This window comes from Cyprinodon tularosa, unplaced genomic scaffold (assembly GCF_016077235.1).
Source record: "Cyprinodon tularosa strain WSP-4 unplaced genomic scaffold, ASM1607723v1 ctg433, whole genome shotgun sequence".
NCBI classification, from domain to species: Eukaryota; Metazoa; Chordata; class Actinopteri; order Cyprinodontiformes; family Cyprinodontidae; genus Cyprinodon; species Cyprinodon tularosa.
The window spans coordinates 840,366-858,948 of NW_024039156.1; the positions used below are offsets into that span (position 1 = coordinate 840,366).

At 39.1% G+C, this 18,583-nt stretch overlaps 1 protein-coding gene across 1 annotated transcript; it reads right to left on the reverse strand.

The window, feature by feature from the left end:
* Positions 1-412: 412 nt before the first annotated feature.
* On the reverse strand, positions 413-16,719 carry ankrd22 (ankyrin repeat domain 22). The gene is made up of 6 exons (XM_038299682.1): positions 16,699-16,719; positions 7,924-8,115; positions 7,746-7,853; positions 3,365-3,442; positions 3,171-3,269; positions 413-630 (listed from the first exon to the last, which is right to left on the reverse strand). Exons 1-6 carry the CDS (start codon positions 16,717-16,719, stop codon positions 553-555), a joined length of 576 nt encoding a protein of 191 aa, XP_038155610.1. The 3' UTR covers positions 413-552.
* Between the last annotated feature and the right edge of the window lie 1,864 nt (positions 16,720-18,583).

Below are 18,583 nucleotides of genomic sequence, written 5' to 3' on the forward strand. Positions count from 1 at the left end.
AGAAGTGATCAGAGCAGTCTGTGTCATCAGCGCTGTGTCTCTCTCCCAGCCAGCTCCCAGATCAGCTTCTCTGATTGGTTGACGCGGCGCGTCGAGCAGCAAAAATTCAATTTTTCCATCTCGAGCAGCAGCGCGTTTGCGGCGCGTCGCGCGCGTCAGATGCCAAAACGCGCCCGACGCGCTGCTTCGGCTGCTCGAAACGCGCCGCGGGACATTTTGCTGCGCCTTGACGCGCGTCAACCATTGACTTTGCATGTAAACTCGCTGCTTCTGTCGCGCCAGCTGCCCCCGGTGTGAACGCAGCATTAGTTAGCCTTCGAAGGATGCAGCCCCTGATTTTAAACACAGCTAATTAACCTAAACTTAGCACAGAAACCATTTACCTAGCTTAGCAAAGAAATATTTAGCCCAGTTTAACACACCACATGTTAGCCTTTATTAGCACACCAAGCACCAGAGTCGCGTAGCACAGTAACCATCACCCTGTTTTAGCTCAAAGTCTGAGATTAGTGTCTTTTCTTCAGCAGAAGTTTGACATCTGTTTGGTCTCCATCAGTTTTCCTTCCTTAGCATGTTAACAATCTTAGTGAACTGCAGCCTGATGGCGATGTCCAGTGGAGTTTCTCCATCCTGAAAAACAGCAGGTCATCAGATTAACTCTATAAATTCTGTAACAGTGTTTATTATCCATCTAATAAACAATTATGAGTTCAGATAAGAAAGGAAAGGCTTTCTATTCCACCTGTTAACAGATTCCTATAGGACCTGGGGTAATCTTTTAACCCTCTCCAGGCCAATGTTGCAGATTTGCAAAAGCTAAATGCCACTTAGCTAATTACTCCACATCCATATTTCAAGAGCTTTTGTTACTCAGAAGTACAACAGAAGGACTTAGTTGTGCATTTGCAACAGACAGTTTCTCTCCAGCTCACCAGATAGCACTGCTGACTCACTTTCAACATGGCTGAGTCCTTGGTGTCACTGAAACAGATTTTCTAAGCACCAATTTCATGTGAGCATCACTACCAATTTCCATTATTTTGACATCAATACTACATAGGATTAACCATGACACATGCCAATTAGTAGATTTTATCTCCTCTGGGTTTTTCACTAGAGGCATCTCGATTTCAATGTTGTGGATTCGCAACGTGTGCCGAAACAGGTACCAATTAATGCTACATGCTTTATCTAGTAGTTTGCCTATATTTTGAGCAACATTTTAACAGAAACGGCCTTCTCAAGAAGTTTTGAGATGTCGGTGGAGAGAAAGTTTGAGAAAAAGTTGTCCCTAATTTTGTGAGAGAATTTTTTTTTTTCGAGTTTTGTTTTAATTTTTTGTTTGTGACATTCAAATAAAGTTAACGTTCATATCAGATTCAGTCTTCAGTGTTAGTTTACCATTCCAGGCCACTGTTGCAAATGTGCAACATCCCAGAATTCATTGCATGTGAAGTTCTCTCTCAAAAAAAAGTCTGAATTGTATATAACTACCCCATATGATCATTTTCTCCAAATATCAGATTTTTCCTGCAACTACAACTTAATCTGAGCCTGAGAGGGTTAACAGTTGGACCTAGATCAAAATGTAAAGATTTATATCGTTGATATCAGATTGTGATCATGTCATAAATTCACAAGTCACAATAAGTCTTTATAGACAACTTTCACAGTCATCTATAAACTATACTGTACTCTAAAGCTTGGAAGTCAACTTTAATTCTTTCATTTGAATTGAGAAAGCTTCCTGGATGGAAAGCGAAACGTCTTCAAACTTGGAAACAAAGTCCAGTGGATTGTTTTTTAAAACGTTTTTGGAACAGTGGGGGCCGCCATTTTGATTGGTTTCTGCTATAAAGACTTCTTGTAGCGTCTTGCAGGGAGCGCATGGGGGAATTTGGAGAGGAGATATAGATGCAACTCTGTATTAAATAGAGTCATAAAAGAGTAATTTCCTCTAATGTTCACCAGGTTGCCCTGTTTGTGAATCAGCACACAGACTGTGTCTCTGTTTAAGTAGCCAGGTTGTTCATGACATTCCTGTTTACCAGAATGGACTCAACAGATTACAAAACTGTTATTTTTGCTGTAACATTATTCCATTTCATCTTGTTTTTCTCCCAGCTCGATTTTTTAGAAGGCTGAGAAACTGATAAACCATCATCTTTTATAAGACATAAATGAGAATGTGGGCATTTTAGAGGCGACTTTATCTAATATAAAGTAAAACTGACCTATTCAGCTGGATATGATTGGCAATAAAAGCTGAGTGGCAAATGAAAACAGGAAATGCCCTTAAAACTTGTCTATAGTGAAGACTGGAAGTCGAGTAAGGGGAGGTAGTGATGAGGGCATAGAGCCTGGAATCCTTAGGTTGTGAGTTCAAAGCCCACTCCCACAGACTGCCACTCTGGGTCTCTAAGCAAGGCGCTTAATCCCTGATTGCTCACCAGGCACCCCACAATGGCAGCCCACTGCTACCCAAGGGGATGGGTTAAATGCAGAGGTACATTTCCCCAATGTGAGATTAATAAAGTTCAATTATTACTATTAAAAAGTTAGGGTGAGGTCACAAGTCATTAGTACACAGGAAAACCATCAGGTAAACATCCATCTCTGGTTTATATCCATTCATTCCTGCTTTTCATGCTGTCAAACAGTCAGAGCGGGCTAATTAGTCCCTGTTAGAAACCTCAAACACTGGTCTAGCTGAATAGAAACTTTAATTCTATCCTGAAATGATTTACCCCTTACACTTTCCCAATTGTCTACAAACCCCAGTCAGTCATGGTAGATTCTGTTCCTACCAAGCTAGGCTATGTTCCTCCTATCAAAGAGGAATTCAGTGACTCAGTGTCACTTTAAACTCGTCCAGTATTGACTGTTGGCAGGCAGTGACTTGATGCAACCTCTTCTGAGAAAACTTTTAAACTGTTCATATGAACTGAGCTTTACTCTGTTTGATAACTAGGATGACACTGCCAGGCGTGTAACTCTCTGTAATCTCCAAACTGTGTTTCTTTTTTGATTGAATTGATGCAACAAAAACAAACTCCAAAATTGAATTCCAATCCTAAACCATCTGATTTATCAGAACCAGCCTAGAGTTCATCCTGCCACAGTGTTCAGGAATGACAACATGTCTACTTATGATGCGTTCGTGGACCCACTTTATTCCTGACGTCCGTTTTGGCATTCCGCTTCAACAGCAGAGGAACTAGTCGGTGGCTTTTCCTCTGACAGACGTAATGCAGCGCCGTGTTGCCTTTCTGCAGCAGACACAAACACAGATGTCAGGGCTTAATCAGAGATAGTCTGGATCTGAATATTTACCGTCTCTGCTCCTATTTGGAGCTTCACTCACATAGTCAATGGCGTCAATATTGACATTGCTGCTCAGCACGGCCTCCATCAGCTCCACACTCTTCCTCTGCTTCTGCAGCTGGAACATGAACACAAACATCTCCAATCAAAGCTCATAGCTACAAAGTTTTTATCAAAATCACTATTTTTTTCTAAGATCCACAGAATGTCTAGAAAGGTGCACAATAAAGGTGTTCATTTTATTGGAAATAAAAGGAATTAAAATTGTTACGTCTCACAGAAGCATAATAAACCCCTGATCCTTTAAGCTTTTATTAACCTTCTATTCAGAGTAAAGTCTTTCAGTTTTCCTAAGCACATTTAGCTGAGACTGAGAGAGAACAGTTCTGACTGAATGATGAACCTAAAGGACAAAAGCTCTTCAGTCTGTGTTGATCCTCTTTCCAAAGTCCCTAAAAGAGCATACTTTAAATCAGCTGCTGTTCTTTAACCCTAAGGAAACCTGTCATATAAACACTGCAATGGTGGACAGTAGCGCTGGACGATTTCACCAAATGTCAATCTTTTTCAAAACAAAATTGTGATTTTGTTTAGATTTTCCTTGTATTCACTACATGCATGTCGATGCGTCCTTTCAGTTATTGTTTTTATAACTTTGAAAGTTTGATCTATTGTGCAGGGTTTGGAATTTCGAAAAAACTAAAATAAAAATACACAGAAATAACTTTTTCTTGCTAGTGAAAAAAAAAAGTGTATACATTTTTAAATTAACTTATAAAATCAATACTTGCAGAAGTTAATCTAGATTTGTTACCGTACGTTGACCGGATCTCTGAATTGCTCAGCAGACAGAAAATAACTATTTTTTAAAATTCCGTTCAAACAAAAAGTTCTACTTTGACCTAAATGTCTCTCTGGTGTTTTTTAATTTTTTTATTTGGTAAAGGTACACGTGGTTAGAAGAGTAGCCTGACATTTTAGTCAGCTAATTCAGCTACTTTATAGTTATTTTTTTAACATAAAGGTTAGTTTTAAGTTTTAAATTGTGTTAAAGGTTCAATAATTGTGTTAAATCGTTCAATTTGGTCTATAGGCAATTTCCTGATTCACACATTTTACCTGAACTGACTGTTTTCTTTTTTCTGTCTTAATGTTGGCAGTGGGCTTTATGCTGCCCTGTAGGGCTTTAAAGCTGGGTTTGAATGGAGACTAAGCCATTCTAAAGCACATATCAAGGAGCTCATTTTGAGCCTGGATCCATATTTATTTTTGATTCTGTTCATGGTGGAGAATCCTGCTTCACAGCAGCAGGTTGAGCCAAACATCCTCTAAATGTGCAGGGTCATCTTTGAGCACCATTTCACTTTTCTTTCACTAGTTCACCACAGTTCTTCCAGCAGTCCACACTTTCTCTGCTCTCTTTTTCTCATCATCTTCTCCTTCTTTCCCATCGCCTGGCTTGCCACAGGTTTGCCTGCTGTGTCTAAAAGTAGCAGCAGCAGCAACCCAGACTGACAGCAGCTCATTGCTAATTTGGATCATGTGCAGCCTGGTGGCGCTCCAGAGGGGTTTACCATATTAACAGGAACGGTGGCGCAAATGAAGTTAGACACCGTCGTCGGACAGCATGTAGTAATTGATAAATTTCTTTAATCCAGTTTCCGGATTAGCCTGGAGGTGGATCTGGAACCGGTCCGCAGTCCTTTAATCCTATTGGTTTAGAGCAGTGCTCTTGTGCTTTGAGAAGGCTGAAAGCACCCGGTTCAATCCCCACAGTCTGCGGAACCCCCCACTGCTCCCAGGGCGCTGCGCAATGGCAGCCCCCTGCTCCCCAAGGGGAAGGGTTAAATGTAGAGAAAGAGATTCCTCATTGTGGGACAATAAAGGGATTTACATTACATTAAGTTACATTATCTCTGACAAGTTTGGGTTTAAATCTGAACAAACCATAGAAATATATATTTTTGTTTTAGATAAACATTTTAAATTTGTTCAACAGACACAGTTTCTACAATTTCTGTTTAATTGTTGCCTGAAAAGCCTTTGGTCATGTAAATGATTTAAGTTATTTTATAATAGGTGATTGTGGAGCACCTAAAAGCAAAGCAGAAGAGTGAAACTGAAAATGGAACATACTGATGGAATGAGGATGCTGAGATAAACCAGTTCAGCTCAGTTATTTACTCCTGTTTGTTTCCTGTTTTCACTGTATGTACTGATGTATGTGGAGATTAGATTCTATAGATACCATCATCCCATCAGCTCAGTTTAAGTCTAGAACGAGGAACCGTTGGAGTTTTAGTCTTTTTATAAATTTGTCCGTTTTTTTTTTATCCTTGTTTTTATTCATCTGCTAATTTCCTGATTATTTTTGTTTATATGGACCTACTCGCTTCTTTAATAAAGAGATAATAAATGGCAACTGCAGTATACTTACACAAATAAAGCAAATTTCTTTTCAATGGATCAGGTAATTAGATGTAACCCACCTCTGCTATTGATGCATTATTTATCAATAGCATCAGAATATTAAAAGCTAACTTTATAGCTTCTTATATAAAATAACAGTGGGATTCCAGGTCTAACCTCAGCATTATTTGAAGATGGTGGTATATAAATGCACACCTCCTATATGCAGAATACATCAAGACTTAAATAACACTGTGGCTGATAACGTTTATATTTAAAGGTATTATAATAGGGAAATCAACTTTTCCCAGCCTTTAACTACATTTTAATACCATTTCTCATCTAAATCATACCCCAACTTGTACTTTCATTAGTTCATGTGTTCTTTAGTTCTTGTTCCCAGGAAGCACCAAGCATGCCCAGTAAATGAAACGCACATGGTGATCTGATGCAGAGCGTAATCATTTCTGCTCAATGGTTGCACAAAGTGGCCACTTAAGCAGCTAATCTGCACAGTGACAGCAACTGCTTGATTCTCTTTTAGCTTTTGTCTAAGGTGCGGTCTGTGATTTTGTTCAACCTTCCTAAAGAAGAGCCTACTGAACCTAAGTAAAGTGATACCATGCTGCAGCAGCTCTAAGGCGACGCCATGAAACTGGCAAACACCATCACAGAGAAGATAAACATCTTTGTTTCTGGGTTGGAAAAATAATGAATAAATAATGAATAAATACTCTGTTCTGCTAAGGAAAATACTTCAACATATATACCTATGCTTACGTTTTTACTTTGACAGGCTTAAAAATAGCAGGATGGTACATTTGAACAATTGTAGTCATACATAAATTTAACCAAATAATAAATTATCTATTTTAAATTAATGAATTAAATTCAATAATTATTAATATTATATTGATTACAATATAAAAATCAATGGACGGCCCTGAAATGGAGCCACATTCCACAATCCGTCTCTGGTAAATAAACTGTAGAATTTAGCATAAAAGTAAGGAGCAGGGGCGCCATATTGGGGGGAAAAATTTAAGATGATTTTAATAGCCCTTTACTGATGGTGGGCCCAAAGAAGAAAAGATTTATCCCACAGTAAAATAAATAATCTTAAAGTTCTCCCTCATTTTTCAGCAGTAAACAGTCAAACAAAGCATGAATATATTGACAAAAAAAAAAACTGGTAAAAACTTCTGCAGCTGACAAATGCAAGGAGAAAGCGTCCAATATCGTGAACCAGTTTTTCCACCTCTATTTTTCCAGAAAGGTTTGTTACCTGAATAGTTCAAATTAAAGGCAGATTATTAACCTGTTGAGTAAAGTAAGATAGTTGTATCTGCTGGATACATCTACTTAGTTCTTCTTCCTCAGTGTGGGAGGAGAATCACATCATTAATGATGCCGCCCAGCTGGGTGCCGTCTGAAATGGGGCATGATAGCAAGTTTTTTTATTATTTTGTTGCGTTTTGTTTTTAGTTTTCAAGAAAAAAATAAACCAGGATTAATCCAGCAGTTAATGAGCCTAATGTGTGTCTGTTAATAACACAGAGGCCAAACAACTAAGGTCAGAAATCTCACAGAGATGAGAATTTACCTTTATCACGAGACTAGGTAACAGAAAAACACCACAGTTATCAGAGGGTTAGCATCAGCTAAACACTAGTAGATTATTAGCAGGATATTTACATTAAATAACTGTCTTTGTCCCTCCTTCATCATGTAATCAGATGATTCGTCAGCAGCATGGATTAAAATCTGTGTCAATATTAAAACGACTTAGTTAGATCTATCAATGTCTTCCATGGGGCACCAGATTCCTGGCGGTGCACCTGGTAAGGAGTTCTCAATAAATTTATATTCAAAGCTTATCTAATACCTCTTGAGTTTTATTTGCTTTAAAAAAATAAAATTTCATGTTCGCTATCCTGAACATAAAGGATTTTGGCTGTAATTGTGAAGAGTAAAACCAACAGTGCGTTTAGCAGGGCAGGTTCAGGTTTTACCAGGAGGAAGTATCCCAGCAGCAGGATAGGCATCAGGATGGAAATCATCAGGTAGTCTAGAAGAGACAAAGTCCTCTTAGACACGTAGTGAAGACACGTCCTCTGTTTCTGAGGGACACAGTTAGAGTTAGAGCAGTGGAAAAACCTCAATCATGCTGAGATCATTGTGAGGCAGTACCTTGTTGGTCAGCTGGGTATTGGCCTTATTGTTCAGCAGATACTTCGCCACATTCAGGTTACCATTACGACAAGCAGCAATGAGCGGCGTGTCCCCAGTGTGTTGGTCCTGAACGTCTATCAGGGTCGGGTTCCCCTTCAGGATCCCATAGAGCTGTTGGAGGTCTCCGCCATAGGCCGCCTGACAGGCCGGCTGGAGGAGTTGGAGGTAAGAGAGAAAGAAATTCAGTATGATGTGAAGCCGACATTCCTTTGAAGAGAGTTTATAAAAACCTAACACTGAGGAAAAGAAGTAATTGAACACCCAGATATTTTGAAAGTTCTCCCACTTAGAAATCATAGAGGGGTCGGAAATTGTCATCGTAGGTGTATGTCCACTGTGAGAGACTTAATCTAAAAGAATATCCAGAACTCCCAATATATGATTTTTTGATAATTTCTGTGATACTGGTGCGAATAAGTATTTGAAAACCTGTCTATCAGCTACAATTCTGACCCTGAAAGACCTGTTAGTCTGCCTTCTAAATTTCCACCTCCACTCCCATTTATTATCCTAAATTAGATACACCTGTTTGAGGTCGTTAACTGCATGAAGTCACATGTCCACCCCATACAACCAGTAAGAATCCAAACACTAACATGGCCAAGACCAAAGAGCTCTCTAAAGACACTAAAATCAAAATTGTCGAACTCCCCAAGTCTAGAAAGGGCTACGGGGAAATTGCCAAGCAGCTTGGTGGGTCCACTGTTGGAGCAATCAGAAAATGGAAGAAGCTAAACATGACTGTCAGTCTCTCTTGGACTGGAGCTTCATGCAAGATCTCACCTGGTGGCGTCTCAATGATCCTAAGAAAGATGAGAAATCAGCCCAGAACTACAGGGGAGGAGCTGGTCAATGACCTGGAAAGAGCAAGGACCACCGTTTCCATGGTTACTGTTGGTAATACACTAAGACCTCATGGTTTGAAATCCTGCATGAGACAGAAGGTTCTGCTGCTTAAACCGCCACATGTCAAGGTTTTGCAATGCAGTTTGCTAATGACCATTTGGACGATCCAGAGGAGTCATGACCGAAAATCATGAGGTCAGATGAGACCAAAATAGAACTTTTTGGTTATAATTCCACTAACTGTGTTTGAAGGAAGAAAAATGATGAGTATCATCCCAAGAACAGCATCCCTACTGTAAAGCATGGGGGTGGTAGCATCATGCTTTGGGGGTGTTTTTTTCCACATGGGACAGGACGACTGCACTGTATTAAGAATAAGATGACCGGGGCCATGTATTGCAAGATTTTAGGGAAAAACCTCCTTCCCTCAGGTAGAGCATTGAAGGTGGGTTGAGGCTGAGTCTTCCAGCATCACAATGATCCAAAGCACACAGCCAGGATAACCAAGGAGCGGCTCTGGAAGAAGCATATCAAGGTTCTGGACTGGCCTAGCCAGTCTCTAAACCTAAACCCAATAGAGAATCTTTGGAGGGAGGGAGCTCTAACTCAGTGTTTCTCAGTGACAGCCCAGAAACCTGACTGACGTAGAGAAGATCTGTGAGGAGGAATGGGCCAAAATCCCTCCTGCAGTGTGTGCAAACCTGGTGTAAAACTACAGGAAACTTTTAACCTTCGTAATTGCAAACAAAGGCTACTGATTGACATAGATTTTCTTAGGTGTTCAAATACTTATTTGCATTTTTTTTTTAAGATTGTGCCTCTCACTGTGGACATGGACCTGTGATAACATTTCAGACCCATCCATGATTTCTAAGTGGAAGAAGTTGCACAATAGCAGGGTGTTCAAATACGTATTTTCCTCACTGTATAGTCTAAATATAATCTGCAGCTGACGGACAGCTGATCTGACCAATTAGGGAGATTTTTATTACATTTATACAGCGTAATGACAAATTTATAGGTAACCTGTAATGGAGCAGAATCTTACTATTCAACGTCTGTTAACTCAAGTCAGATTAAATGTGTAAACATCAAATCAGACAACAAGTTAAGAGTCAACACTGGATCAAACCGGGTCATTCAGTCTTAGATATGGATCTAATCATGACAAAGGGATCAAGTCTGGCTCAATAAAGAAAACAGTCAACTTCTATTATCTGGACTTCTGGACTGTATGATCTGGTTGAACTGTAAAGTGCCTTGAGATGACATGTGTTGTGAATTTGGCGCTATATAAATAAACTGAATTGAATTGAATTGGACTTCATTTAGTCTACATTGCCGTTATGTAGTTGGAAATGGTTTAATCCATGATGGTAAATGGTCTCCTCTCACATCCGCTGTGTCATCATTACATTTTATTCTTTACACAAATATGTTTAAAAGCAGAAATGGTAAAACATTGATACCAAAGGCTTTATGATTCAGTCAGTGATGGTGGCTCAGAGGCTGGGAGTTGGGTTTACAGCACCTCCACTCCATCTGTCTCTGCTTCTGTTTGGAGAATGACTGATAGTCGTGGGAGGAGGAGGGACAGAGGGATGGAGGGCAGCTTAAGACATGAAGGTATCGATTGGTTCTTTCCCTTCAGACCGAATGGCGAGGACTGGTCAGGGTTTTTACAGGCCTTTAGCTCTTTATGTATAAATGATGTATTGATTATGATCAGGATGGAGGTAAAGTTTCAAACAAAAGCAGGGCCAAACACCTGGAGCTCTAACTGCAGGTTTCTGCAGACAAATCCTGCAACAAAATGACTTGCCCTCTTTAATCAGCTGCCTGAGGACTACGAATGGAAACTAGCAATATCTCACTCTGGTACAAGACATCTATTCTTTTAAATGTATTTTGTACGCCGTCACTGTTAAAACAACAAACTAACTAGACTTAGACTCAACTTTCTTTATCCCTTGGAATTACTCCTTCAGGGAAATTCTGGTTCCAGTAGCTTATATAGATTACAAAGAGTTAAAACAAGATGCCAAAACAGATAAAAATAAGACATACAATAAAAAAAAGAGTGTACATTGTACAAAAATATAAAAATATCTGCACAGTGGAGAGTTAATGGAAGAATACATAGTAGCTGACTTGGATTAATACACCTGCACTGCAGAAATGTAACTAGAACTAATAAAATAACTAATGGAAAAATCCCAACAAGTAAAATGAAAACTGCACCAGACTGTCTTGTACAGACACGAGGTAGAAGGGTGTGAGAAATTGAGCCAGATTCCTCTGGTTGATGTACTGTTTGGGGAAAAATGGCCACCCTGATAAATACATCTTAAGACAATAACTAAACCTTGTTCATCTCAGGCCCCACAGAAGAGAGCAACTTAGAAGTCTAGTATCTTCTATAATAAAGGCAGAAGAAATGATGACAGAAGTCAACCTAAAAGCTCCTTCTGAATGTAAATAGAAAATCCCATTGACCTCACCACCTTCTGGATATTTTATGCAACAGCAGAACATGCAATACCACCAAATAGATTAAACAGAGAATGAAGCTGAACTGCAGCTGGAACTGGAACAGCTCAGTGTTCTATTGACTCTAGTTCTTCCTTTTTCCTAATGCAGTCTGGTGGGTGAATATAAAGAAAGGGGAGTAAAAACCTAAAACTTTTAACATTTAAAAACACTTAATTTATACACTTCAATCAATATAATCTATAATATGATCTTGTTATATTGTAAATCTCCATCATCTGAAACAGTACATACAATCTTTGTTAAAACTGCACAACAGAATAAAATCCTCCATATTCTGTGTGGCTCTGTGGAAGTAAATCAGGATTACTAAAGCTTGGTATTCCTCTTTAGATCATAGGAAACATTTTAACTGCATATTTGTGTTTTCATATTCATTTTGTCGTTATTTTTTGCGGATCTTGTAGGTTTATATTTAAGATGGATGGATGGATGGATGGATGGATGTTGCAGTATCTATAACAACCCAAACACACAGGATTTCAGAATTAGACATCCCCAGTTATTAATTTCATAAACTCACCAGATCTGAACGCCCTGTTAAAAAACTTCCCACCCATGAGTAGAGGTAATGCAGCCTGATGATATTTACACCACATCAGATACCTACACCCCATGTTAAGCAGGGGGAACGCTCTCTGATGGGGTTTATAGGCCCGTCAGATAGCGTACCCCCCATATTGAGAAGAGGGAACGCTAGCTGGTCGGGCTTTATAGGCCCGTCAGATAGCGTTCCCCCCTGATGTCATTTACGTTGAGTTGCAATAAATGCTAAACTCTCTGCAGGTTCTTGTCTTTGTCGTCCGCTCTATTCAGCTGGCTTTGGAAACACATGGCGAGAAGGTGGGGGCTGGGTGGTGAGGGTTACGGGGGCGAGAAACGAAAAAGTAACGCAGTAGTTACTTTTACTACTAGCTATTTACTTTTATTGTGGAGTAACTCAGTTACTCAGTTCCTTTTTGAGAGAAGTAACTAGTAACTATAACTAATTACTTTTTCAAAGTAACGTGCCCAACACTGGTCACAAATGAAGGAATCCGTGCCATTTCCTTACCAAGTACTACAGAGGGAATCACTTCTCTGTGTCCAGTACGGTAGCTAGAAAAATGGTCAGCTAATTAAAGCTAACGTTAGCTGTTAGTTCAAGCTAACCTGCCTGAACACCTAAGTGGTAACTCAGCCATTTGATTCAGGTGACTGGAAGCAAGGAGGCATCTTAAAGGTGCAGGACACCCGACCTCAAGGTCGGGAACTGAAGACCCCTCTAGAGGAACAGAGCTTCTCAATGGTGCAACATAAGAATTAGAGGTAGCACCAGTGCAATTAGCTGTTCAGGGAAGAGGGAAGTGAAATCTGCACTTTTAGTGTCACGTAGCCCTAATAACCCCAAACTGTACTTTATTTTCCTATGTTTTTTTTAAAGCATGTGTTTGCCAGATTCCTAGGGAGGGACTAAATTTAATCAATAAATATAGCACGAAATACATCAATTTAAATTTATTGTGAAATAAATAAATATACCATTAAATACTAAGATGTAAAATGAAATAAATAAATGCACCATTTATTTATAGTACATCTTTTAATAATTATATGTACCCTTAGATAAAGAATCAAACATAGTAAAAACTAAAATGTGAGTAAAACTAATAATAGTTTTTGTCCTGAAGATGAAAATTAAGACTAAATCTAAGATGGCTGTCAAAAACAACACCGTTCTGCAGAGTAGACTTAAAGGGGAACGGCATTTTTGTTTTTTTTACATTGGGCCCTTGATTTTACGTTAGTACATCATGTTCTACTCACCCATATGAGTTTAGTGTCATTTGGAGCCGTTCTGAAGATATTCCGTTAGGTTATATCCAAGTAACGTCTTCCTATGGGCAACGATTTGAAGGCACAAACTAAACTGTTCATCATTTATTCTTTATGGTACGCCAGCATTCATAACATGTAGGCCAATCACTGTGCCCCAGACATCAGCGGTTATATTTTTTATATTTACACTAACGCTCAAAAGTTTGGGGTCACCAGAACAATTCTGTGTTTTCCTGAAAAGTCACACTTATTCACCACCATACGTTGTGAAATGAATAGAAAATAGAGTCGAGACATTGACAAGGTTAGAAATAATGATTTGTATTTGAAATAAGATTTTTTTTTTACATCAAACTTTGCTTTCGTCAAAGAATTCTCCATTTGCAGCAATTCCAGCATTGCAGGCCTTTGGCATTCTAGCTGTTAATTTGTTGAGGTAATCTGGAAAAATTGCACCACGCTTCCAGAAGCATCTCCCACAAGTTGGATTGGTTGGATGGGCACTTCTAGCGTTCCATACGGTCAAGCTGCTCCCACAACAGCTCAATGGGGTTCAGATCAGGTGACTGCGCTGGCCACTCCATTACAGATAGAATACCAGCTGACTGCTTCTATTTATTCTAGCTAACCTGAGTCAATCAATTCCATCTGGAGAGAGAGATCATCTGTGGTAGCAGCACTAGACATCTTCCAGGCATGTGAGGAAAACTAGCAGCAGTAGAATAGATGGTAGCCAGAGCGCACGGATGATGTCATACACGCGCTGCTTCGGTTTTAAAAGAACGGCTCCAAATGACACAACACTCATACAGGTGATTAGAACATGATGTAATAACGTAAAATCAAGAGGCCAATGTGAAAAAAACAAACAACTGGTGTTCCGCTTTAAGCCAGAAGTCCTGAGAGGTTTGGATGGTTGATTGAATCACAACCAATCTGTCATGTATTCTGGATCGAAGCCAATCTGTGATCTATAGGTCACAGAAATATTCTAAAGTTATCTGCAGTTATCTGTTCCACGTTTTAGGCAAACCTGTGAAGACACCACTACAGGGATCCATTCTACTGAAGGTAAAACATGTGGATTTGTTCTTCAAAGTCCTGCTGAGACATTAGTGCTTTTATCCTCGGGACCTTTCTGTAGATGATAGAAGAGCTTTGTTCCAGTCTTTAGGAGCCTCTGAAGGTTCAGGTCTGAGTCCATCACTACATTCAGATTTAGATCCTGATTGGTGGTTTGTAGCTGTATTAGCTATTTCCTAACTTTGTCTTCCTTTGGTCCTAAAAACTTGGATTTACCCCATGCTTTAATGGGTTCATAGTCACCTATAGTGACTATTGTTAACTAATGTTTGTGTTTATTAAAATCTGAGCTATTAAATAAAAGGGGCCCTAAGATAGACCCTTGGGGAACACCATACATGATGTGTTCTGAGATGTCAAAAAAGTCCCTTCAAGTACGATTTAAACCAGTCCAGTGCTGAGCCAGACAGGCTGAGCCAGTTTTCCAAAGACTCTAATAAAACTGAGAGCTCAATAGTGTCCAATGCTGCACTATGGTCCAGTAATACCAGCACCGTGGTTCATTAATAGTCTGTATCTATATGGGAGTCATTAAATGCCTTGACAAGGGCAGTCTCTGCACTACAGAGCGCACCAAAGCCTAACTGGAAGATGTCAAAAGGACTGGTCAATGTTAGGAAGGTCTTTAACACTCTACAACACTTCTCTCTTTTCATTGGACACATATCAAATTAAACTCCTTAGGGTTTGCATTTTGTGGAGTAAATTTTGAGTCAGGTGTAGATTTTAAAGCAGGTACATGAAATAAACAAAGTCAGAAAACACACAAGTGGATTGTCAGAGTTTGGTACGTGATAGGGCTGCAACTAACAATTATTTTGGAAATTGATTAATTCGTTGATTATTTTCAGATTAATCGATTAATAATCGGATAACCAAAGGTTCCTTAAAGGAGATTTTTTAAGAAATTAAACCAGGTTAAACTAGAACTTTTCAACTTCAAGAGTTCTGGATAGAGAATATTGACAGATGAAAACATTTTTTATCTTAAATGCAAAATGTTAATATATTCTTTTACATTTTTGATATAAAATAATTTTGATATTGTATAATTATTAATATAATAGAATCCTATATGATATACTGTGATGGACAGGCAACCTGTCCAGAATGCCTCTCACCCGTAGACAAGTGGAGATAGGCACCAGCACCCCTCGCGACCCTACTTGGGATTAAGCATGTAAGAAAATGGATGGATGATATGATATAAAATAATTCCCGATTCTTTGGGGGTTTGGCAGATCTAGTGTCTCTTTCTTTCTCTCGCTGCTCCTGAAAATCCTGAGGATCCTGTTTCGGATTCTGTTTGTAACTTCATCACAATTTAATTCAAATTCAGTTCTAATTTGATTTCCATAACGCGTGTTGTAATGATGAGGAGAAGACAGTGCAGGTAAACGTAGGTCATCACTCTCCCCTGTTTTTCCCCTTATGAAAAAAGAAAAAAAAGGAAAAATAAAAACTTTGATCAACTTCCCAGATCTCTCTGAGAATCACCTGTCTGCCTCAGTCAGCATAAAAACCTGTTTTCCTTTTCTTTAGATGTAGATCTCATTATGTTTTTTTTCTCCATCTGGTCTGGTTTGAGATGCTGCACAGAGTTGATTAGTGGGGCTTTGCTTCTTAGCTGTGTGTTTTATTTATACATTCATTATTAATAACCTTTCATGATCCAAGTCAAATGGAGGGAAATCTGACCATGGTGGGGAAGATGACATGTTATGCATGAGTTTAAACATATTCAATTTTCAGAAATAAATTTGTTTTATTCTCACTGTCATTTTAACTGTAGTATTTTATTTTTATGATGTTCTTACTTACAAAATCGTTTAAAACTACAAAGAACTGCTAAACAGTCATCTAAATGTTCACAAGATGAATTGTATTCAGTAAAATCTGAACTACTCCATTAACAGCGATGGGGCCCCAGCAGCTGCAGAACTGGACCCGATCAGAACTTTAACAAACATCCCAAACACCAACATGGGAAGGATGAGCGCTCGCGTGCAAAGTAAAACTCCATCATTGTTTTCAGAGTCAAACTGAAACTATCTCTAACTGATGATGTGGAGGGATGAGTAAGTGAATTACTTCTTTCTTAGAGGAGGGCCCACACCAGGGGCCAAAACGCTCTGAATACAACATGTCATGTTTTTTCTCTTACCGCTATGTTTCTGCAGAAATGACAGGAACGTTAAACCTGCGCTTCTGACTTAATGTGGAAATATTTCTGACAGTACAGAGTTTACATCCTAGAGCAGGCTTTGCTGTTTCAGGGAAGATCTATTTCTGTTCCAAGAAAACACACGAGGAACCAAGACAGCCCAGGTGAGCGCGTGGCGCCTAGACTGACGTGTTCAGGTCCGGTCCGGGTAAAGAGGAGAGAAAAACGGATTTCTAGAAAGTTCTGAACAAAAAGTCAAAGTTTCAGCTTACCTCAGAGTACACCAGCCCCATGACAGCAGAAACACACCTGGCCAATGCATCCACGCCCCGACACGTAAGCGCCAGCAAGTCCGGTGTCTGCCTTTCAAAATAAAACTCCGAGAGGCGAAACGTCTTCCTGAAAACTTCACGTCCAGTTGCCTAAACTGAACCTTTCAACCTTTGCCATGACCTGGATGGCTGAAAATATTCACAGATATGTTCCGATTCAACGTTTTAACTAGAAACTACAAAAAGATTCAGGCACAGCGTGGGTCAGTACAGAAATTTATAAGACTACAGTTTCAGGCATAATTCAGGTGACGACCTTTATTTTGTAGGTGGGTTTGTCCTACTTCCTGCCGCTTATATCTGCTGGAGGCTAAATATGCAGGTAAGGACAGGAAACCAGGTGAGATTGGAAACATAATGAGGAGGGGTGAAAGGAATGAATGAAGAAACAGGAAACATTAGAAACGATCATTATTACATAGATAGATAGATAGATAGATAGATAGATAGATAGATAGATAGATAGATAGATAGATAGATAGATAGATAGATAGATAGATAGATAGATAGATAGATAGATAGATAGATAGATAGATAGATAGATAGATAGATAGATAGATAGATAGATAGATAGATAAATTGATTTGTCAGGGGCGGATTTTCAGAAACTTGGGGCCCTAGGCAAAGACAGACAGGGGGCCCTTTGAATTGAGAAGACAACACATAAAACAGCCCTATTATACTGGTACAGAAATTCTAATAGAATAGACATCCATTATTTGTTCTAGGGTTTGTCCCTCTCTTCTTGTTCCTTTTCTTATAATAATAATAATAATGAATTTTATTTAAAACGCACTTTACATTTCACTTCAAATCTCAAAGTGCTACATTTAAAAAAGGGAAAATTAAAACAAGTTTAAAAGACCATAACATTAAAAACAGAGTAAAAAAGACAATCATTAAAATCAATACATTGAAAGGCATACATATTTTTCTTCTCGTTTTCCTTTTCATGCTGCCTCAAAAGGAATTAAAGATTTCGACACACTAAATATTATAAGCGTTATGGAAATAAAAAAAATAATAATAATTTGCACCAATAAGGAATAGTTGAATTAACCATACCTGTAAAAAGAGTTTTATGGGCCCCTCAGGAACTTGGGGCCCTAAGCAACTGCCTAGTATTGCATAATGGTAAATTCCTCCCTGAGTGTTGTACATATATTTTGTTTACTGGTTAGACAGAAGCGGAACGTTTTTGGAAGGTGTGCCTCCCGTTACAACTGGAGTAGCACTGTAATTAATTCAAGGAACCACAGTAAAATACTGTGATGGTCTGTGACTGTTTGCTGCATCAGAAGCTGGAACGTTGTGATAAACGAAACCATGAATTCTGCTGTTTGCCAAACATTCTTGGAGGAAAACATCCAACCAACTTGATCAGAATCTGAAACGAGCTTGAGTTCTGCAGCACTAAAATGATCCAAGACACACAAGAAAGTCCATCTCTGAAAGGTTGAAGAAAGACAAAATTATGACTTTGAATCCTGAATCTTAATTAGATGCTGTGGTGTGTCCTTAAGAACGCTGTCCATGGTCTGAATTATAACAAGTCTGCAGAAATTAATGGTCCAAAGTTCCTCCAAAGTGCTGCAAATGACTCATTGCAAGTTATTGCAAATATTTAATGTCAGTTGTTGCTGCTAAAGGGTGGCCCAACCTGTTATTGGGTGTTACAGTCAGAAAGTGCTGGAAGCTACTTGTACAGACCTGGGAAGTGGGCTTAGCCAAAGAAAGGTCCAGAGCTGATTTTAGCCACAGTCAGCCCCTGCCCCTGCACACACACTGTAAAAAACAAAGCTAAACCCCTCTCCTGTGGTGCTTC